The sequence below is a fragment of the Camarhynchus parvulus genome, chromosome Z (assembly GCF_901933205.1).
Source record: "Camarhynchus parvulus chromosome Z, STF_HiC, whole genome shotgun sequence".
Lineage (NCBI taxonomy): Eukaryota > Metazoa > Chordata > Aves > Passeriformes > Thraupidae > Camarhynchus > Camarhynchus parvulus.
In genome coordinates this window covers 60,718,197-60,738,172 of record NC_044601.1, presented here as the reverse complement: position 1 = coordinate 60,738,172, position 19,976 = coordinate 60,718,197, and the positions used below count along the sequence as shown (strand labels likewise).

Here is a 19,976-nt window from a genome sequence, read left to right as displayed (position 1 = left end):
AGTGACACTTACCCCCCCTACAGCTGTGGGCTCACCACAGTCCTGCAGGCTTAGAGAGGATCCTGGATGCCCTGGTATAGCACAGCTGGTCCCAGGTCAGAGGTGACAGCCATCCTGTGAGAGCACAGTTCCCCAACAAAGACATCCCAGCCTTGCAACCTGTCATGACAGCAGCCAAAACACTACAGCCTCTGCTCCCCACCTCCTGCCAGCCACTTTGCTCTGTTGGAGCTGCATCAGCTCTAGAGCAGCCACCACGAAGTGGCAGCTCTGACTGAGAGCCAGAGACTGTTGCCATTCCTCCCCTCCACACCGAACCATATCCCCTCAGCAACTCCATGGCCTGGCAAAGAGAGGAGTGTGACCTAGCTCAGATTTGAGACCCCACAGCTCTGCCCCAGACTGAGCCACAGCAACCCCTGGAGACAAGTTCAATCAGGCTGTAATTGGAAGAACAGGTTGGCACAGGTGGCTGTGTGCCTGTCCAGAGGAGTCCTGGCACCCCCAGAGAGGGGTGGCCAGCGAAGAGAGTGGGTGCCGAGCCCCACAGGGCTGCTCTCCAGGACAGAGGAGTCTGAGCTGGTGCCATCAGCTGGTACAAATACTGTTGATGGAGGCCACTGCGGGGTCGACAAGGCCCAGCTCCTCCTGCTCGTTGACGCAGAGCTGGTACCCACAGCCCTTGCGCCGGGGCAGGGGCCCCAGGCGCCGGCTGGGCTTGGCGCGGGGCGGCAGCAGGAAGCCGACGCTGCCGGCGATGAGCAGGTGCCAGATGCTGTGGATGTAGAAGTAGTTCTCCTCTGTCTCCACGAAGGCGTAGAGCAGCACAGCCGCCGCCGCGATCAGCGCGCCCGGGCACAGGTAGAAAGCCCAGCGCTTCCAGGTGGGAGGGTAGCAGTGGCGGCGACGGATGGTGCGAGCCGTCTGTGGTGGGGAGAGGACAGGCTGGAATAGGACACACAGCAGGGACAGGCACGACCTCTGTGCCATGGTGACACACCCCTCAGGAGCCAGGGTTCATGGGGAAGGGTGAGGGCAGCAGGATGGGGACATAAGGGACATCATCTTACCCAGGCGACGGCCATTATCCCCAAAGCGAAAAGGCTGGGCCCCAGAAGGTTCCAGAGCCCGTGACGGTCCATCTGCAGAGCCATGGACAGGAGCATGGCCCCCAGCAGGTACAGCACCTGTGGGGCAGTGGGGCACCCATGAGGATAAATCTCTCCCATGCCTGCCCTGCATGCTCCCTCCCCACACTTGCCTGCTTGACTATGGGCTGGAGCCGGGCCATGGCGATGACAGTGACCCAGACAGACATGAGAGAGCCCAAGAAGTCACAAAACTGCAGCACATCATACTCCATGATGCAGAACACCACAATGCCCGGCTGGTCGCAGGCATGGTAAAACTGGGGTAGAAGGGAAAGGCTGTGAGATCTGCCCTGCACAGCCCCAGCCCTTCGCCTGCCCCTCAGCTGCCCCACACACACTCACAGTGGAGAAGAACATGGTGAAGATGTAGACAGCAGCTTCTAGGAGGTAGTGGCTGCGGACAGCAATGGCCACGGGAGGCACAAACATGACATTGCTGAGGCACAGCAGCAGCGTGGAGAGGAGCTGGAAGCCGTAGGAGAAAGCCTCAGCGTTGTCCGTGCAGCCCCAGCCGTTCCAGCCTGTGACCAGGGAGAGCTGCCATCACCCCTGCAGCACTCGCAGGGTCTGGGGGGGTGAGCAGGGAACCCCCTTTCCAGCACCCTGCAGAGACCTGGCACGAATGGACTGCTGGGACACGAGCGGTATCCAAGGGGAAGGGAAGGGAAGGACGCAGGGTCTGTGGGTGCTGGGCTCAGCTCTCACCAGCCTTGCACTCGCAGGCAGCGTACAGGTAGTTGTTGGTGCGCAGCAGCTTGCACTGGCCGTAGATGCCGCAGTCGTTGATGCAGGGTGAGAGGTAGGCGCGCAGGTACACCTCAGCTGTCACGTTGGTGCAGGGCTCAAACCTGCGGGGTGGGAGAAAGGGGTCAGCCCTCACCCTGTGCCCTTGAAGAGCTCCTACCTCTAACAGAGCCACCTGTCTCACCCAGACCTGGCAGGTGATGGGAGACACTGGGACTGGGCAAGCTTGAGAATGAGATTCTTTGGTGCTGCGTGTGGTAGCTGAGAGCTGGTCCCCAAGGATCCTGTGTGCTTCAATTGTTTGTGCCAGCCTGAGGGAGCAGGAGGAACTGGCCATGCTTAAAGCCCCTCTGCCTTTAGCAGCACACCCAGCTGGTTCCTATTTCATTTGGCTTTTGCTGTGCACACACTACGCCCTGCCCTGCAATGGCCATGTGTGAGCCCATCGGGGAAGGACTGACTGTGGCTGGCAACTCAGCGTGAACTAGAAACACAGCAGAGGAGTCAGAGCAGGCACACCAACCCCACTGCCCTGGCCTGCCCCTGCACAAGGCTCTGGGCACTGCCAAGCACTCCTCAGCTCCAGCACACCAGGAGCACAGGCAGCCCCACAGGCTGACAGCATGTGCCAGATGCTGTCTGGGCACACACAGGCACCCCAACATGCACACAGTGCCAGCTGCACGTGGGTTTGCTGTCCACTGACTGTGTCCTCACACAGTCTAATCTGCACATGCATGTGTGCAGAACACACACAGCCCTGACTGCTTCAGCAAAGCCCTGACTGCTTGTGCAAACCAGAACATGCACAAAGAGCTGGCTGCACATGTGCACCCAAACATGCATGCAGCACCATCCGCTCTTGCGCATCCTTGCACGCACAGACACACACACACCAGCCTCACTCTTCCACAAGGCTCCAGGCAGACACAGAGACCAGGAACAGAGCCACAGCAGTCCCTGGAGATGCTGAGCAGAGCCCCAGCCTGACCAGAGATGGCCCCTCACAGGCAGAGCAGAGCCCTGTCCTCCCAGCGACAGCCCGGTCCCCTCCCAGGCACGGGCACAGATGGGCCGTGCCGCGGACGGGGGCGGAGAGAGAGGCGCTGACAGATGCCCGGCGCTCGCGGGCTGACAGGCACTTCCTAACCGCGAGACAGAGGGAAGAGCCGCGGGGACCCGCAGATGGCCAGGCAGACGCGAGCCGGAGCCATCCGTGCCCACGCAGCACTCGCACGGTGACACGCGGTGACACGCGGTGACACACGGCCCGCAAAGCCACGTGCACACAATGAGCAGAGACAGCAGCGCAGGGCACAGGCGCGCCCACAGACCCACGGCATGCACAGGTCACGGCGAAGACACCCCCCCTCGGGGCACCGAGGGGATGTGCTGCTGGGGCTCTTACCCGTGCTCCGTGGCACAGAGCGAGCGCAGGCTCAGGTACCAGCTGCCGGTCTGGGGGTAGGGGATCCGCAGGCGGCTGAGGCTGGCTGTGGCATTAACGGAGAGCAGGAAGCCTGCCAGAGACTCTGTGGGCCAGAAGAGCTCTGGGTGAGCAGAGCAAGGCGCAGCCCCTTGCTCTGGACAGAGCCGGAACAGGGACAGGGTACCCTGTGCCAGGCTCCAGGGCCACATGCCCCCATGGTCTCTGCAGCCTCCTCCCACCCAGCCTCTTGCCAGACACAGGGGTTGTGACCCCATGGACATGGCAGGATGGACAAGCACAGCCCAGCCTACCTGTCTCACAGGTGACCGAGGTGTTGTCACCAGATGTCAGTGGGACTCCATTGTTCAGACACCCAAACACTGTCACGTTCTCACCACACAGGGAGCTCTGATGGCAGAGGAGATGGCCTTAAACCAGTGCCAGGTGTGTCCCCTGCTCTGACAGTACTTGGATCCCAGCACACCAACTAGCAGTGCCCCAACCCACTGCCCTTCACCCAAGAACACCCCAAACCTGGACCTTGGAGCACCCTAATCCATTCTCCATCACCCAAAAACTTCACAACCACTGCCTGTGACCCCAAATCTTGTTCTTTGCCCTGCTGCAACCTTGATATCACCCATCTCCCATCCTGCCCCCCATCCCAAGCCACCCTGCCCCCCCCAGGGTGTATGTGGCCACCTCACCACGTTGAGCCGCAGCTCCAGGTTGAGCACCCCACCACTGTCCAGCACTGGAAGGAGGTTGATGACGAAGACAGCGGGGCGGTCAGGCGGCACTGACACGTTGGGCCCGAAGAAGATGTAGAAGTGGACAGAGAAGGTGTCCAGCTCGTTGCGCAGCGTGGGCCGGACGGGCCAGCACCGCTCTTCGGTGTGCAAGGTGACAGGGATGGGGAGCGGGTGCTTGGTGTCGTTGGGGCTGGTGGGAGGAGGGCTGTCCCCCAGCGCCAGCCCGCCCGCCGAGCCAAAGGAGTGGGGCATGTTCATGGAGGCGCTGGAGGGCAGGAAGGCCGGCCGGGCCAGGCTGGGTCGGGAACAGTCTGGAGGGACAAAGCCATCAGCCTGGGCACCATACAGCCCCATCCTAGTCTTAGTTCCCAACTTTCCTTCTTGCCCACCGTTCATCTCCATTTCCAACCCAGCCCCAACACCTCACAGCACTCCCATCTCAGCAGAGCTATAACATGTGTAACCCTGTGCCCAGCTGCAGACAGATCCTGAGGGCATCCTTTAGCCCCCACACCAAAGCAGAGTCAAGACCATGCCTCCATCCACACCTCCACATGCACCCTCACCTGTGAGCTGCACGGTGACCTGGAAGGAGACAGTGCCCGGCACTCCAGGGTGTTTCTCCACTAGCACGTAGTACCAGTGCTGCCAGAAGGGCAGGTCCTGTGCCAGCTGGCAGGGAGTGTGTTCCCGGCAGTCCAGGGTTGTGGAGTTGTGCAGGGGGGGAGCCTTGGCCCGCACACGCAGCCAGAGTGGGCAGCCCTCGGCCCCGCGGCACCGCAGCACCTCCACGAGCACTCGCGATGTGTAGCTGGGCACAAAGACCCTGCGGGACAGCAGTGCCAAGGTGTGCCCATCACTATTCACTAACAGGGTTGGAGGGGGAAGCCAGAGGGATGGGACACCCCCATCTCCCCACCCTGAGAATGCCCCCTCCGTAGGTGACCTTCTCACACTCACTTGTAGAGGCAGGAGCGGTTGTGGGGGGCCATGCTCTGCTCAGTGACATGACCGGGGTACAGCACAGCGATGTTCACCAGGCGCTGCACGATGAGCTGTGGCTGGAAGAGATACTGGCACTCCTCGTAGAGCCCCTGCAGCAGAGGAGAGTCAGCACAGGGCAAGGGGCACAGGGCACTGCTCCCGTTTGGGACACCTGCCCTGGGCACTGCCAGTCCAGAGCAGTCAGACCCCAGCCCTGCCCCCCCATGGTCCCTCCAGGCCCTTCACCTTAACGGAGATCTTGCCCTCATCCTTGGGCAGGTGGGCAGCCAGGAACCAGTCCCCGGGCAGTGGGCTGGTGACATTGAACACGCCTGTGGTGCGGTTGGGCAGGGTCCAGGTGAGGGTCAGTGCGAAGGAGCCAGGGACGGCCGTGTCCCTGGGGAAGTGCGTGTGCAGCGGGTTAATGACAGAGGGAGCCCCTGAGCGGAAATACCTGCAGGAGAGACAGCAGTCAGCAGGGTGTAGGCTGGGCATCCTGGCAGGGCCAGTGCGTCCTACATGTGGGTGTCTTCCTCTGTGCTTAAAGACATCATGGAAGCTGGGACCTTTCTGGAGACTGAGCTTTCCTGAGTGGGTGTTCAAGCAAAACAGTTCATCTATGAGATGCACAGAAGAGAGGAGCCTGCATTGGTCCTGGGAAGATGAATCATGGGGAGAGAGAGTACATGTTGTCTGGGTTTTGGCTGGGATAGGGTTCATTTTCTTCAGAGTGGCTGGTACAGTGCTGTGTTTTGGATTTAGTATGAGAACAATGTTGATAACACACTGACGTTTCAGTTGCTGCTCAGCAGCACTTACCCTAAAGCACTTTTCAGTGTCTCATGCTCCGCCAGAGAGCGGGTGCATAAGATGTTAGAAGGGAGCATGGCTTGGAGAGCTGACCCAAACTGACCAAAGTAATGTTCCATACCATACAGAACATATTCTGTTCCATATAGAGCCTCCTGCCCAGTGTATAAACTTGGGAGAGTTGGCATGGAGCCACCAGTCACTGCTGGGGGACTGGTTGGGCATCAGTCAGCATGCGGTGAGCAATTGTGTGATGAATCATTCATCCCTCTCGGGTTTTATTTCTCTCTCTCCTTTTTGTTACTGTTGTTATTATTATTATTTTTGTAGCTGTTTTATAATTAGTGATATTGGCATATTTATTTTGATTAGTTAACTGTTTTTATCTCAACCCACGAGTTTTACTTTTTTCCATGATTCTCCTCCCCACCGGGGGAGCAGGGGGGTAGTGAGCGAGCAGCTTCATGGTACTCAGTTGGCAACCTACTCTAGTGGAACGTGTCCCATGGTAGCAGGCTGGAACGAGATGATCTTTAATGTCCTTTCCAACCCAAAGGATTCTGTGGTTCTATGATTCTTTCACTCTATAGGTACACATGCTTGTGCAAGCAAAGAAGCAGGCAAGAGCAGGCAAGCTGAGGCGCAAATCCAGGCAGGAGTGGCAGAGGCAGGCAGGAAGGATACAGGCAGGCTAGGCTGCTTACTCACACGGTGATGCTGCGGTCTGGGCATTGATCCCCAAAGGTGCCACCTTGCTCCTTGAAGGTGATGAGGTTCCAGACGGCGATGACTGTGTCCTCGGGAATGTGGAAGTGGAAGAGCTCGATGCTGGCAAAGGAGCGGAAGGGGCTGAGCTTGCGTGGTGTGCGGGTGAAGTAGTCGGTCACAAAGAGCCCGTCTGCAAAGGACACCCAAGCGGCTCTCAGGAGGGCAAAGGGTTGGGGAGGGGGTTGTGGAGCACCCCCCCAGAGCAGGGCCACCACCCAGGCTCTGATTATGTCACAAGCATCAGCAGTCTGGAGGCAAGAGGGGCTGGGACAGTGCCATTTCAGTGAATGCCCAGGGCTGATGTCAGCTGTCCCCAGCTGTGTCACCCAGCCCTGGCACAGTCTGCATCATTCCTGCTTCAGCACAGCCCCAAGTCCAGTTCACCGAGCTGTGGGCACTGATTTGCAGTAGCCTGAGGAGCCCATGGCCCTGGCTGCTCATGCTCTGCTCCCTGCATTTTACCTGTAATAGCAAAGGGACATTCTTCATGGCTTCAGCTATGCCCTAGTAGGTCAGCTCCCACAGGAACACACCTTCCCCCTCATCTGCCTGCTGGGGAGGCTCAGCACCGAGCCCATCATAAAGTGCAGAGTTTCATCCTTGAGCCACAAGAAGGAGCAGGCAGAGCACTTCCTGCGCTGCCTCCCAGCTCTCCCATGGTTTGTGGAGGAGGAACGGTGCACATATGTGTGCACATATGCACACGTGGGTGCTGTCTGCGTGCACAGCAGAGTGGAGGCATGCAAGCCCACGCCCGTGGGGGTGTGTGCCTGTGCACAGCCCCATGTCTGAAAGACGCTTCCTGCAAGCCCACGGCACAGGTGGGGGCCACCTCCCCCTGACCAGCTGCCTGACAGGTCGATTTTCAGGGATTTCCAGGAGCCTCAGCAGCAGTGAGACAGCCACTTCTTTGTCACAAGGGAGAGCAGGACCAGAGACAGCAGCCATAACTTCACCTACCATTACCACGCTACACCAGTGCCAGCCTGGGAGACCCATCTATTTTTCTCTAGAGACACATCAAGAATGAGATACCCCTCTTCACAGGCTGCTGGAAAGGGGGAGGCCAGCAGAGGATGGGCTGGGAGCAGGTCTGTACCCAGAAGGACTTGTCCAGCATGAAGTGGGATAGCTGAGAAGAGGGTCTGCTTTGCACTAAATGTTCTTGGCCGGGAGTGTGTGCATGTGCTTTTATGCACGTGTGTTTGTGCTGCGTGTGTGCAGCCCCAGCAGGCTGTACACTGACATGCATCTGCTCCCTTGTCTGGAACAAAGGCAGCTCCCCCTCCCCTTCACTCCCAGCCGGCACAAGCCAGGCATGAAACACCTGTCTCCTCAATGCAAGAGCATCGGATCCCAATTTCTCCACCAGGAACCACCTGGTCACTCCCCAGCCCCAAATGGGGACAGCGACCTGTCAGGGGACCCCAGGAGAGTGTTGAACACAACTCCAGAAGGGGAACTGGGGGAAGGACCCGGAGCTAGCCAGTCTCAGCACTGCCCTCCCACGCTCTCTCACCCAGGGCAAGGTGAGGGAACTGGTTGCACGGAAAGGGTCAGTCTGAGGTGGCATGGCAGTGCAGCTGGAGCAGAGGAAAGGTGCTGGAGGACGGAGCAGGATTACTATCCATGGAAGCGCAGCGGATGGAAGGAGAAAAGCCAAAGCCCCTGTGCTTCAGGCCGCCAGCGGCCAGAGCCGCAGGACCCCAGCCCCGCTGCTACAGCCTCGGGTCGCGGCCGGCGGTCAGCACCGCGGACAGCTCCACGGCGGCGGTCAGCACCGCGCACAGCTCCCGCTGCCGCCCCGCCGCTGCGCCCCGGCACCGGCAGCGCCCGGCCAGCTTCCCTCCTTCCCGGGGGATGCCCCCTCGAAGCCCCCAAGTACCCTTCTGCATCTCGGTACTAAGCCAGCTCCCTGCCCCACAGCCTGCTCCTGGTCTCATACCGTCGTTGATGTATCCCCCGCACATCCTGACGCCCCGCTGGACACACACCCCCGCTTCTGCAGGCTGTCCATCTCCGCTGCCCCCTGCACGCACAAAGCCTTCTGCCCTGCATCTGCAACCCCCCGGGCCCACTCACTGCCCACGCACACGCCTCCGTCCCAGGGTGTTCCACTGCCTGTGCACTGCCTGCATCCTCCTTGCATGCACAACTCTGCACCCCACTGCTCATCTGTCTCCATGCCCCACTGCATGGGTACACCGTGCCCCACTGCATGTACATCCACGCATCCCATTCCACAGACATCCAGTACCATCTACAAAGGCACCCCTGTAGCCCATTATGCAAACAGCCCCCTGCACACGCATCTCTGTGCCCATGGCACCCACCTCATGTCCCAGTGTAGGTGTACCCTGTGTCCCATGACACCCCACACCCAGCTGGGGACATCTCTGTACTCTGCAGCATATCTGCCCCAAAGCCCACTGCACGCTGGCCCCATCCCTCGTGCCACACTCACCGTGTCCCATTACAGGTGCACCCCACATCCCAGGATGCCATCCCCCCACAGCTGTGCCTTTGTGCTCCATTCTCACCCGCATCCTGCCCCACTGCATGCAAACCTCACATCCCATTGCTCGTGTAGCTCATCCCAAGCTACGCATTCCAAGCGCATCCCCTGACCCCCACCACATGGCGCCCCGCGCCCCACACCTGCCCACCGCATCTCACCCACTCCCTGCCCCACCGCATGCACACCCCGCATCCCATTGTTCTTGTCCTCCACACCCATCCCAAGCTCATCCCTCTGCCCCGTGACTCACACCTCCAGCCCTCCTGCCCACCGCGCACACCCCCGTGCTCCATTCCCATCTGGCCCCCGCCCCACTGCGTGCACACCCCACATCCCATTGCCCGTCTGCCTTACGCCCACTACACGCTCATCCCGCTGCCCCACGGCGCGCTGTCCTGTGCTCCACCGCACGGACCCCGCGCCCCGTGCCTGCATCCCCCTGCCCACCGCGCACATCCCGGCGCTCCAATCCCACCCCCGCACTGCGCGCACACCCCACATCCCACGGCTCCCGTACCTCACACCCATCCCAAGTTCATCCCCTGCGTCCCGCCGCACGCACCCCGCGCCCCACAGCTCCTGCCCAGCGCACAGAGCCCCGCGTTCCGTCCGCAGCCGCCCCCCGCCCCACTGCGCGCACCCCCACACCCCACGGCTCTCGCGCCTCGCACCCATCCCGAGCTCATCCCTCGCGTCCCGCCGCACGGAGCCCCGCTCTCCGCTCCGCCGCCTCTCCCACCCGCCGCACACGCGCCCCCCGCGGTACCGCCGAGCCCCCGCCAGGCCGGCACCCTCGACGTGCGCTCCCGCGCCCCGTCCCGCGCTCGCCCCACACCCGCGCCCCCGCCCCGGTCTCGCGGCGGCGCTCACCGGCGGCGGGCGGCGGCAGGAGCAGGAGCGGCAGGAGCAGCAGCGGCAGCGGGGAGGCGCTGCCCGCCGCCCCCGCCGCCCCGCCGGGCCATCGCCGCCGCCGCCGCCGCCGCGGCTGCCGTGGGGCGCGCGCCTCCGGCCGCCCCGCCGCGCACCGGCGGCCCTGACGTCACCCGCCCCGCCCACCGGACCGCCTCCCGCCCAGCCATTGGCCCTCTGGCACGTCAATCACCGGCGGCCGCGCCACGCCTCGCCCGCCCCGAGAGACAATTCCCCCCCCACCCCGTTCCCCCCGGGATGGACCCGGCGCTGACCGGGGCATGGGGGGACAGCGACACGGGCGGGAATGGAGATGGGAGCCTGCGGGAAAGGGACACCGGGCAGGAACCCGAGATACGGGCCGGGAACTGGGGCACAGGGCTGGGAACAGGCACACGGCGCTGGGGACAGGGACATGAGGCTGGAACGGAGATGCGAGCCGGGAACGGGAGCACGGGGCACAGAGCCACCGTCTGGGGCAGGGACACGGGCTGAGGGCAGGAACAAGGCGCTGAGAGCGGGAACATGGTGCTGGAACTGAGATACGGGCCAGGAATGGGGTCACAGGGCTGGGGGCAGGGACACGTCTCTGGATCAAGATATGGGCGAGGAATGGGGTCACAGGGCTTGAGACAGGGACATGGTGCTGGGGACAAGGATACAGGCTGGAAACAGAGATATGGAGCTGAGGGACAGGAACATGGGGCTGCAGACACGGACATAGTTTGGGGGAGAGGGACATGGGGCTGGGACAGAAACATGATAGGGGACAGTGATGCAGGTCTAGGGGATAGGGACACGGGCCTGGGGACAGGGATATGCCCTGGGCACAGAAATATACAATGGAGAGGGACATGGAGCTGTTGGCATGCCCTGGAATTAGGTTAAGGAATGGGAGGCAATAAAGGCTACCTATGGTGCTGAAGGTGGTAAGGGCTCCCTATCCCATGGGGGGCGGTGTATGAGGGTCAGGCAGTTTTCTGCCAGTGGCTACCGCCTTCTTAAAGCAAATTGTAACATGTATCCTAGAGAGGAGGTGTTCCTCAGAGAGGGTCTGGGCACCGCCTGCAGGCACGAGGGCATCTTGACTGGAAACAATGTCATCACACTTTCCCAAACTCCCCTGACGTCATCCCCAGACTCCCCGGACATCACCATCCTCCTGGGCCATAGTGGAGGCTGCAGGGAATGCTACTGCTCATGGGAATGCTCCTCTCCCATCCTGTGCTCCCCACAGGGCACCCTGGGAGCTGCAGCAGGAGCAGCCACCCCAGCCTGACTGCCCAGCAACCCTCCCCAGAGCACAGCCTCCCACCAGGCACGGCTGGGGGTTCCCTCCCCAGTGCAGACCACAGCTCTGGGGCCAGTGGCCTCTGGCACAGGGATGTACAGGGACCATCGAGGAGAGAACTGGTCGTGCTCTCCTTAGGAAATGGACAGGGGAGCTTGTCGCCCTTCCAGATACTCTCCAAAGCTCCAGGGTCCCATCAGAGCCCCGTGGGACTAACCTGAACTCTGTGTGGGTTCCCATGGGGGCCTGGGGCCAGGTGGGTCCCTCCAGGGGAGCCAGCAATGACCCTGTGGGGAAGAAGGAGCACGGAGCTGGGGTGGGAGTGGGTTCACAGGCAGGGGTGAGGAAGGGCAGGCTGGGACTGGGGACTGGCACACCCTCAATCTTCCAGGAGCTGCACTTCAACTCCACAAACCCCAGATATTTGAGACTGTCCCATGACCTCACACACCCCACTGGAGTGTGGGGTGCCCCATGGCCACACAACCGGGTCCACGGAAAACCAGGTGTGCCCTTGGCAGGACTCACAGGGGCTTTCACTGCTCTCGAGGGGAGCAGAGGGAAGGAAACAATGACCGTCCTCCTGCCCGTGCCCCGGCGGGATCCTGTCCCGATGATTCTCCAGGGCCGGTCCTGGTCCAGCCCTATCCCGCTGTTCCCTGTGCCCAGTCCTCTCCCAGTTCCACCGCTTCCCCTGCTTGTTCCCGTTCCCGTTTCCGTTCCCCTTCTCATTCCCATCCTGTTCCTATCCCGGTCCCACCGCTTCCCCCACCCGTTCCCATTACCGTTCTTTCGCCCCTTCCCGTTCCCATCCCCTCCCGTTCCCATCCCGGTCCCACCGCTTCCCCCGCCCGTTTCCGTTCCCGTTCGCTTTCCCGTTCCTGTTCCCATTCCCGTGCCCGTTCCCGTTCCCATCCCCTTTTCCGTTCCCGTTCCTATCCCGCTGCCGTTCCCGTCCCGCTCCCTCTGCCGGCCGTGCATTTTACCCTCCGGCCGCCAGGGGGCGGTAGCGCCCCGCGTGGCCGTGCCGCCGGCGGCGCTCTGTCCCGCGCTGTTCCCGGGCGCTGATTGGTGGTAGCGGCAGCAGCGCGACGGTGACGCCATTCGCGGTGGCCGCTCCGTCCCCGTGGGTAGCGGGAGCGCCGGCCCGGCCGCGTGCAGCCCCGTCCCCGGTGCCGCGGCCATGGAGTTCCCGGCCGCGCTCTTCCCCTCATACTTCATCGCCGGCCCGCCGCGGGAAGAGGGTGGCCCCGCACCGGTCGCCGGGTGGGGCGAGCACGGGCAGGTGCTGGAGGCTGGCCCCGGCCGCCTCCAGGTGAGACCCTGCCGGGGACCGGGCCGGCCGAGGGAACCGGCAGGACGCTTAGGGACCGCTCTGACTCTCCCGCTTCGCTCCCCACAGGCGCAGCCGGCGTTCGTGCCCCGCCGCGGCGCGACGGGCGAAAGGTGGGAAGCCGCCGAGGCTGCGGCGGTGCCGGTGCTGCTGCCCAGCGCGGGTGAGAGCCGCGGGAGCGGGAGGGAGCTCGGGGGCTGGGGGGAACGTGCCTGCCGCCTCTGTCGCTGCTGCTGCTCCGCGGTGCTGAGCGGCGTCCCTGTGCTCGTGTGATGCCGAGCGGCTCTGCCTTCTCCCCACAGGCTGCTGGATCCCCTCGCCTGCGCCTCAGGACATCTTGTACCACCGCAGCGGCCTGTGCAGGAAGCTCCGGGCAGGCAAGTCTGCAGCTACTCTGGACTTCGCCAAGCAGGTGGGATTTGAGGTGTTACATCCTGGCATGGACCTGGGGGGCAGCGTGGGACCTTTGCGTGCGCTGACCCTTTCCCCTCCCTCCCACACAGCTGGGCCATTTCTTTGTGGATCACCCAGAAGATGCTTTTGGCTCCCTGGGGCATCTGCTGCACAAGAACTTCTACCTGGGAAACGCCAAGCTGAAGGTCACTGTTTGTCCAGGGATTAACAGTGCTGTTCCCCACCCTTCCCCTTGCCAGTCTCAAACTCTGCCCCCTACTCCTGTAGAGACCAGCCCGGAACAGCACCATTCGGATGACAGCCCTGGTGGAGGACATCGACCGCCTGGAGGCCCGACGGTGAGTGTTCCTCTGTCCCCTGCCCTGCAGAGGTCTGAGGGGGCTCCTGCTCTGTCCCCCCACGTGATGCAGTCCATGCCTTGCAGCGGCTGCCCCCGACAGCACTTGGCCTCCCGCCTGCGCTGGTTCTCCCACCTCTGTCGTGACTGGCTCTTCGAGGTGCCGCTGGGGCTGCTGGCAGACTGCCTGCACGAGGAGCTGGCACAGCAGTGGTCCAACCTGCTCTTTGATGACAGCCTCACTGGCGGGGCACTGGCCTGGTTGCCCCCTGAAGATGGGCAGACACCTGTGGGCTGCCTGGTGCATCCTGGAGGGCAGGCCATGAACCACCTCTGTATCCTTCCCCATGGGGTGTTCCTGGGGCGGGAAGTGGGGATTGTGTTGCACTGCCCTTAGTCAGCACCTCAGATTTCCAGGATGTGGTGCTGGAGGAGCTGCCCTACGCCCGGGGCTCCCCAGCACAGTTTGAGCTCAGCGAGCGCATCCGGCAAGTGGCTGCAGCCCGTGTAAATGGGCAAGGTGAGCCATGCCCAGGATCCACATCTTGAGGCAGCCAGGATGGAGGGAGGAAGGGCAGCAGGGGGCCCCTGGGATGCTGCCAGATCACATGCCACCTCCTTCCCTATGACAGATTTTGTTGGGGTTCGCTCAGACTATCACTGTGGTGTTTGGAGGGTGCCGGGCAAGACAGGAGCAGTTCCCGCCCCGCTGCAGGTGATCCGCACTGATGTGCCTGCCTCCTGCCTCACTGTCAGGTAGGTGCTGGAGGAAGGGGTTGTGCGAGAAGGGAGCTCTGCTGGCACAGCCCTGCTCTGTGTGGCAGGTTTTGTCACCCCAGGGTCATGCTGTACCCCCTGTCCTGCAGCCCTCACCTTCCCGGGGAGCTGTCTGTCTGCACCGAGAGCGGGACCGTCTACCTCTGGAGCGTTGAGACTGGGTGAGAGAGAACACTCAGGACTGTCTAGGGGCTCTTGCAGACAGTGGAGGCCCGAGTGACTGGGGCAGCCCTCCCCCATGCCAATACTACTGTCTCCCCACAGGCTGCAGCAGCTGCGCCATGACCCCCAGACCATGTTTTTTCGGGACCATTCACCCTGGCGCTGGAGTGACTTCACTGCCCACCCACGAGTGCTCAGCTGTGCTGACCGCACAGGCCTGCAGTGCCTGGATGCCCGAGTGAGCTTGGGAGGGTGGGCGTGGGGCTTGGGGCAGGCAGGGAAGAGGTTCCACGCCCCAAAGTGCTGACTGTGCCCTGTTCCACTGCTGCAGGCCCCCAAGAGGTGCCACGTCGAACTGTTCAAGGTGGGCGAGGAAGCAGGCTGCCAGCAGGGCGAGCGTGTGGTGCTGCCCATGTACCTGGGCAGGGCTCACCCCTCACAGTACCTTGTCACCACCCAGGTGAGTCCCACCACAGCTGGGAGCTGGGGAAGATACACCACACAGTTGTGTCTCCTAGTGCCTACAGGGCATGAGGGTCTTCCATCTCAGGGGAGCTGCCATGGTGTGTTGGGGTGTGTCCTGTCTGAGCCAAGACTTCTGTCCTAGTTCTCCATGTATGTGCTGGACGAGCGGTTGCCACTCGTGCCTGTTCTGAAGTGGGCACACATGATGAAGGCCCCTCCACTCTTTGCTCACCTGATACCAGGGAAACCTGGGAGGAGCCACAAGGTGCTGCTTGGTGCATCCCGCACGCAGGAGCTGTTGCTTTTGCAATACCGGGGTAAGAGATCAAGCTCCAGGGGTGCTACAAAGCCCTCTGTGCCCATGTCCCAGCCTCTTTGCTGCTGGGATCAGCTGCTGCTCTGGCATCTGTGCTCACCAGACAGTTTTTGGGGTGTTTCCTCAGGGGGCAGCCAGTCAGCCTGTCAGCTGGTGGGGACTCCACAGAAGCTGCACAGCATCACAGGGTGCCTGCAGCACCTGCCCACCCAGCTCCCACACCGCCACCACCTGCTCCAGCAGCGCCTCTCAGCCCCTGCAGCAGGTGAGTGTCCCAGACTGCCCCAGGCTGCAGGTCCTGGTGGGGGAGAAGGTGGAACAGAATGGAAGTGTAGCCTTTGTCATGGCCTGGCTGGAGGGTGGCTGAAAAAGCAAAAGCAAAGCCCTGAACAATGCTGCGGAAGCGATTAATGACATAAAGATGTACAGGGCAAGAGCCAGCAGTGAGGGTGACCACTGAGGGGTGGAGGCAGTCCCCATTGCTGGCCAGGCCCCTGAAATATTCCTAGGACTGGAACCCTGGTGACAATGCCTTTCCTGTTTCTGCAGGGCTGGCTGCCATGCTGCAGGAGGATGGACCCCGCAAGTCCATGTTGATTTTCCAGCTCTCTGAGGCTGGGGATGTCTTCTGCCAGAGGCTGCTCCACAAGGCAGCACAGCCTCCTGCACCCCCATCGAAGGATGAGGCCACAACAGCTCCTGGCTCCTCCCCCCTTTTCGAGGCTCCAGCCAGCAGCCCACATGGCTTGGGCAGTGAGGGAGAAGAGGAGGAAGAGCAAACATTCTACTTGCCCAACCTGGAGGTGATTTTCCATGAGGAGGAGGAGGAGGAAGACATGGGCACACCAGCACCCGTGGAGGAAGCTGAACTACTGCAGGAGCCCTGTGCCAGCCCCGAGCCTTCATCAGCAGTGCCCGGCCCAGCCGCAGCTCTGCGGTACCGCCGCTGGCTGAGGGCCCTTTCCAGGGCCTGGAGGGAGCCTCCCCAGCACATCTGGCCCCCCAGCCTCAGCCAGAGGCGCCTCTTCACCCGCAGAGATCTGGAGGGGCCGGCAGGCCCCAGCAGCCTGCAGAAGCAGATGCGCCAGAGGCTGCGCCAAACCATGCAGGAAGGGGGCCGCATCCAGCGCTGGGAGCCTTTGGCCCTCCAGACCCCTCCCCTGCCAGAGACTCTGGAGCTGGCAGGGGGTCCAGACCCCCTGAGTAACCGTCTGACAGCGGCTTGGGCTGGGGACTGGGACCAGTGGTGGGAGGAGAGGACGAGCTTCAGTGTGGCGCAGAGACAGCGGGCACTGCGGGAGCGGCGGCGGCGGCAGAAGCGAGCCCAGGGCCGCCGCAGCCTTTCAGCCAGCTTCACCTCCTCCCTCACCTACCAGTCTGAGCTGTCCGAGCTGAGTGATGCGGGCCCTTCGTTGCTCTCCCCCGGCCGCCCACCCATTCTCTCCCAGGAGGGCTCACCACCAGCAGGCAGCCCCCCAGTTCGCAGCCACCCGCCCTCACCAGCACCCGACGAAGCTCTGCTGTCTTCACAGAGCCTGCGCTGCCGCGGCATCCCCAAGGAGCGGCGGAAAACGCTGCGGGACTACTTGTCCGTGTGGGCCGAGGGGCCCCCCGAGCCCCCAGAGCTCCCTGGTAGCCAGGCCAGCCAGCTGTGCTTCCCTTCTTCGCAGAGCCAGCTGTCCTCCGCCTCGCAGCCCCGCCGCAAGCGCCCACGAATGGGCTTCTGAGTGCAAATAAACCTCCTTGGCATAGCCTTCCTCCCGGGGTCCTCAATACTTTGGTCAAGGCACCCACCCTTAGGGGCAGGGGAGGTCGGCCCGGACGCCCGGGGTTGGGATTCCCCTCGCGGAGGGAGTGACCATCTTCCCCGGTCGGAGGGTCCCCGTCGGATGCTCCAACGCGAAGGTTGCCCGCCTGGCAGGCGTGGTGGCGGGCGGGCGGGCGCTTTAAGGGGCGGGAGCGGGAACGGGGCGGGTGAAGCGGCGGGGGCGGGAGCGGCGGCCATGGCGGCGGTGCTGGCGCGCGGGCTGGTGCGGGGCGCGCTGCGCCCGGCGCAGGTGGGCGCGGGGGGACGCGGGGATGGGGGAACGCGGGATAAGGGGGCCACACCGGGGTGTGTGGGGTAACAGGGGCAACGGAGTGGGTCCGCACCATGCTTACTTCCACCTTCGGGCAAAGTCCGCGGCGGACATGAGCACCGGCCCGCGCACCCCTAGGCCACGGCCCGGGGCCTCGGAGCACCCGTGGGTATCCACCCCCAGCCCAGCCTGCTCCCCCCTGGGCAAGCCGCACCCGCAAGGCACAGATGTCTGTCAGGCCCGTGGACATCCCCCTGTTAGCCTAGTGAGCACAGCCCACTGTCTAGGACAGTCCCCTGTCACCCCTGTCAGCACAACCCGCTACCAGCCCCCTGGGCATCTGCCCCTCTTACCCCTATGAGTGTTACCTCCGTGTGCACCTCCCTGTTGCTCCATGTGGTACCCCCATCACAGCCAAGCATCACTCCCGTGGGCACCCCACCATCACCCCTGTGTGCACCCCCAGGATCCCTGTATGAATCCCACCACTTTCCACATGCATCCCCATCACATCCCCCATCACCTCATGCATTAGTCCGATCACCCCCACGTGTATCCTGCATCACCCCACATGCATCCCTGGCCCATATCCCAGCGTGCACTCCATGTCAGCCCCATGTGCATCCCCTCAGGTGTCCCCTGCCACCCCCACATGCTTCCCACCATTACCCCCATGCGCTCCCCTCCATCACCTCACACGCATGTTCCCCCACATTCCCCCACCCACCCCCACGGCGGTGTCCTTGTCCTTGTCCCCGCGGGCACAGGCTGTAAGCCAGGTATGCCCCGCAGCCCCAGCGGTGCGTGTCGGCGCCCGGCAGGCGGGACGGGGAGGTGGGCAAGGCGCAGCAGGCAGCAGCGGCTGGCGAGGAGGCAGGAGGGCAGCCCACCATCTTCAGCAAGATCATCAACCGCACCATCCCTGCCACCATTCTTTATGAGGATGACAAGGTAGCTGGGACAGCAGGAGCTGTGTCCCCACTGGGGCAGGGGGGCAGAACCCACGGGTGTGGGGCTTACCCTGCTCCCCCTGGTAGTGCCTTGTCTTCCGTGATGTGGCCCCACAAGCCCCCGTGCACTTCCTGGTGATCCCCAAGCGTCCCATCCCCCGGATCAGCCGTGTGAGTCCCCAGGACACTGAGGTGAGTCCAGAGAGGTCTCTGGGACGTTGGTGGTGGGGATCATACAATACTGACCCTGCCACTCCCCCCTCCTTCAGCTGCTGGGGCACCTGATGGTGGTGGCAGCACGCACGGCACAGGCAGAGGGCCTGGCTGAAGGCTACCGCCTTGGTGAGTTGGTATCCCCTACCATGCCGTGGGGCAGGACCCTCACTGGTGGTCCTGGGGACAAAGGGGGTGGCCTGACCCTTGTACCTCTCCTGACAGTAATCAACGATGGGAAACATGGCGCACAGTCTGTCTACCACCTGCACCTACATGTGCTGGGGGGGCGACAGATGGGCTGGCCCCCTGGCTAATGCCCACTACCCACTTGCTTCCCAATAAAGCATCTCCTTGGTGGCAACTTCAGTAGCTCTGCATCGGGGTGGCTTTTTTGGGGGTGGAGGTGGCTGGCCTGAGCAGGGCAGGGCTGGCCTCCATTGTCACAGCAGTAGAGTTGGTACTCTGCTTTTTGCAGAGGGTCTGGGCTCCCCATACCAACCCCACAGTTGAAGCAGAAGGGTTTTGTGGGGCTGCTCACAGGCAAAAGACTCATCTTGGTGCTGGGCTGGGGGAGCAGGCTGGGTGCCACAAGGTTGTCCCCAAGGTGGGGAACATCCTAGGGGTGTCAGTAGTGCACCACGTACAGGGCTGCCCAGCCAGCCCCACTGCCAGCATGCAGCCCCAGCATCCCTGAATGCCCCTGCTCTGCCGCAGGTTGCCCCCTTGCCAGCCCCCTCGTGTTGCCACCAGAGCCCTGCACTGGACACTGATGTTTCCCTGCTTTAAAAAACCAGTTAATTGCACTAGATTGATCTGAATGCCCTCGGGGCAGGCTTGTTGACTGCATGTGTACTTCTTGTCCACCCCAGACGGGCCTCTCTGGGAGCTCCCAGGAGGATCATAACCCTTAGCAGAGCACAGGGCAGGACAGGCTGTGTGGTGGGTGGACCGGCTGCCCCCTCCATGTACACATACTCGTGTACTCCCCCACCATACTGCTTGTGTGTGCACTCCCATGCCAAACCCAACTGCATTGCTCACCCCAGACCCCCCCAGCCCCCCAAGCACGCACTGAGGAAAACACACTGTACCCTTCGCTCCAGACCCCACAGCCGTGAAGCACCGGTGGAAAGTGCACACCCCAGAGCCCTCTGCACACAAAGCCCCGCTGCTCTGAGCACGCACGGCGCTGTTTACAGGCCTTGACCGGGTCTGGGCCCGCACGTGTCGGCGCCGGCCCCGTGAGGGGAGCACACGCGGGGCTCGGCGCATGCGGCCGCCGCTCCCTGCCGCGTGCCTCCCGCGCCCGCTGCTCCGTGGCCGCCTGCCGGGGCTATATTTAGTGGCAGGGGCCGGTGCTGGCGCGGTGCACGGCCCACCTGGCACCGCCGTCGGGACCGCCTGGGCCCCCGCCAGCCGCCGCGCAGGGGACCACAGCGCGCTGGGGAGAATGGCGGCTCTGTTCATCCCCCGGCTCGGTGGCGCTGGCGGCGGGGGGCCCCCGGGAGCTGTGTGGGGCTGTGGCAGAGCCCAGTCACTTCCCACACATACACACCCAGTATAGAATGGGGA

General features: G+C 62.9%; 3 protein-coding genes across 4 annotated transcripts; 2 read left to right on the top strand and 1 right to left on the bottom strand.

Moving 5' to 3' along the window:
* Window positions 1-444: 444 nt before the first annotated feature.
* On the bottom strand, window positions 445-12,460 carry TMEM8B (transmembrane protein 8B). Its single transcript, XM_030969467.1, has 15 exons — window positions 12,343-12,460; window positions 11,574-11,643; window positions 10,027-10,085; window positions 6,579-6,768; window positions 5,307-5,514; window positions 5,037-5,170; window positions 4,643-4,902; window positions 4,032-4,387; window positions 3,636-3,732; window positions 3,304-3,427; window positions 1,857-1,999; window positions 1,494-1,672; window positions 1,262-1,408; window positions 1,071-1,187; window positions 445-945 (listed from the first exon to the last, which is right to left on the bottom strand). Exons 1-15 carry the CDS (start codon window positions 12,458-12,460, stop codon window positions 589-591), a joined length of 2,559 nt encoding a protein of 852 aa, XP_030825327.1. The 3' UTR covers window positions 445-588.
* Window positions 12,461-12,473: 13 nt separating this feature from the next.
* Window positions 12,474-16,917, top strand: TAF1C (TATA-box binding protein associated factor, RNA polymerase I subunit C). Of its 2 annotated transcripts, XM_030968724.1 has the most exons (14): window positions 12,474-12,671; window positions 12,759-12,852; window positions 12,992-13,101; window positions 13,193-13,288; window positions 13,371-13,441; window positions 13,528-13,775; window positions 13,850-13,960; window positions 14,073-14,196; window positions 14,307-14,378; window positions 14,482-14,617; window positions 14,711-14,839; window positions 14,987-15,161; window positions 15,288-15,425; window positions 15,710-16,917. In XM_030968724.1, the coding sequence occupies exons 1-14, from the start codon at window positions 12,540-12,542 to the stop codon at window positions 16,885-16,887; spliced, it is 2,814 nt and encodes a 937-aa protein (XP_030824584.1). In that variant the 5' UTR covers window positions 12,474-12,539; the 3' UTR covers window positions 16,888-16,917. The 2 variants fall into 2 exon arrangements, with proteins under 2 accessions (XP_030824584.1, XP_030824583.1); XM_030968723.1 differs by having other exon boundaries at window positions 12,474-12,852.
* Window positions 16,918-17,160: 243 nt separating this feature from the next.
* Window positions 17,161-18,786, top strand: HINT2 (histidine triad nucleotide binding protein 2). The gene is made up of 5 exons (XM_030968893.1): window positions 17,161-17,217; window positions 18,031-18,189; window positions 18,276-18,380; window positions 18,458-18,530; window positions 18,627-18,786. The coding sequence occupies exons 1-5, from the start codon at window positions 17,164-17,166 to the stop codon at window positions 18,716-18,718; spliced, it is 483 nt and encodes a 160-aa protein (XP_030824753.1). The 5' UTR covers window positions 17,161-17,163; the 3' UTR covers window positions 18,719-18,786.
* Window positions 18,787-19,976: the final 1,190 nt, after the last annotated feature.

What these genes read in the sequence shown, in the direction of transcription:
- HINT2 (XM_030968893.1), top strand. Translation starts at nt 17,164, where the DNA reads ATGGCGGCGGTGCTGGCGCGCGGGCTGGTGCGGGGCGCGCTGCGCCCG. An exon ending in GCGCGCTGCGCCCGGCGCAG is followed by an intron (nt 17,218 to 18,030) that starts GTGGGCGCGGGG and finishes TATGCCCCGCAG; the next exon opens with CCCCAGCGGTGCGTGTCGGC. An exon ending in TGAGTCCCCAGGACACTGAG is followed by an intron (nt 18,381 to 18,457) that starts GTGAGTCCAGAG and finishes CCCCTCCTTCAG; the next exon opens with CTGCTGGGGCACCTGATGGT.
- TAF1C (XM_030968723.1), top strand. Translation starts at nt 12,540, where the DNA reads ATGGAGTTCCCGGCCGCGCTCTTCCCCTCATACTTCATCGCCGGCCCG. An exon ending in CTCTGGACTTCGCCAAGCAG is followed by an intron (nt 13,102 to 13,192) that starts GTGGGATTTGAG and finishes CCTCCCACACAG; the next exon opens with CTGGGCCATTTCTTTGTGGA. An exon ending in GCCTCCTGCCTCACTGTCAG is followed by an intron (nt 14,197 to 14,306) that starts GTAGGTGCTGGA and finishes CCTGTCCTGCAG; the next exon opens with CCCTCACCTTCCCGGGGAGC.
- TMEM8B (XM_030969467.1), bottom strand. Translation starts at nt 12,460, where the DNA reads ATGGCGTCACCGTCGCGCTGCTGCCGCTACCACCAATCAGCGCCCGGG. An exon ending in AGGGCAAGATCTCCGTTAAG is followed by an intron (nt 5,171 to 5,306) that starts GTGAAGGGCCTG and finishes CCTCTGCTGCAG; the next exon opens with GGGCTCTACGAGGAGTGCCA. An exon ending in CTCGGTCACCTGTGAGACAG is followed by an intron (nt 3,428 to 3,635) that starts GTAGGCTGGGCT and finishes TCTGGCCCACAG; the next exon opens with AGTCTCTGGCAGGCTTCCTG.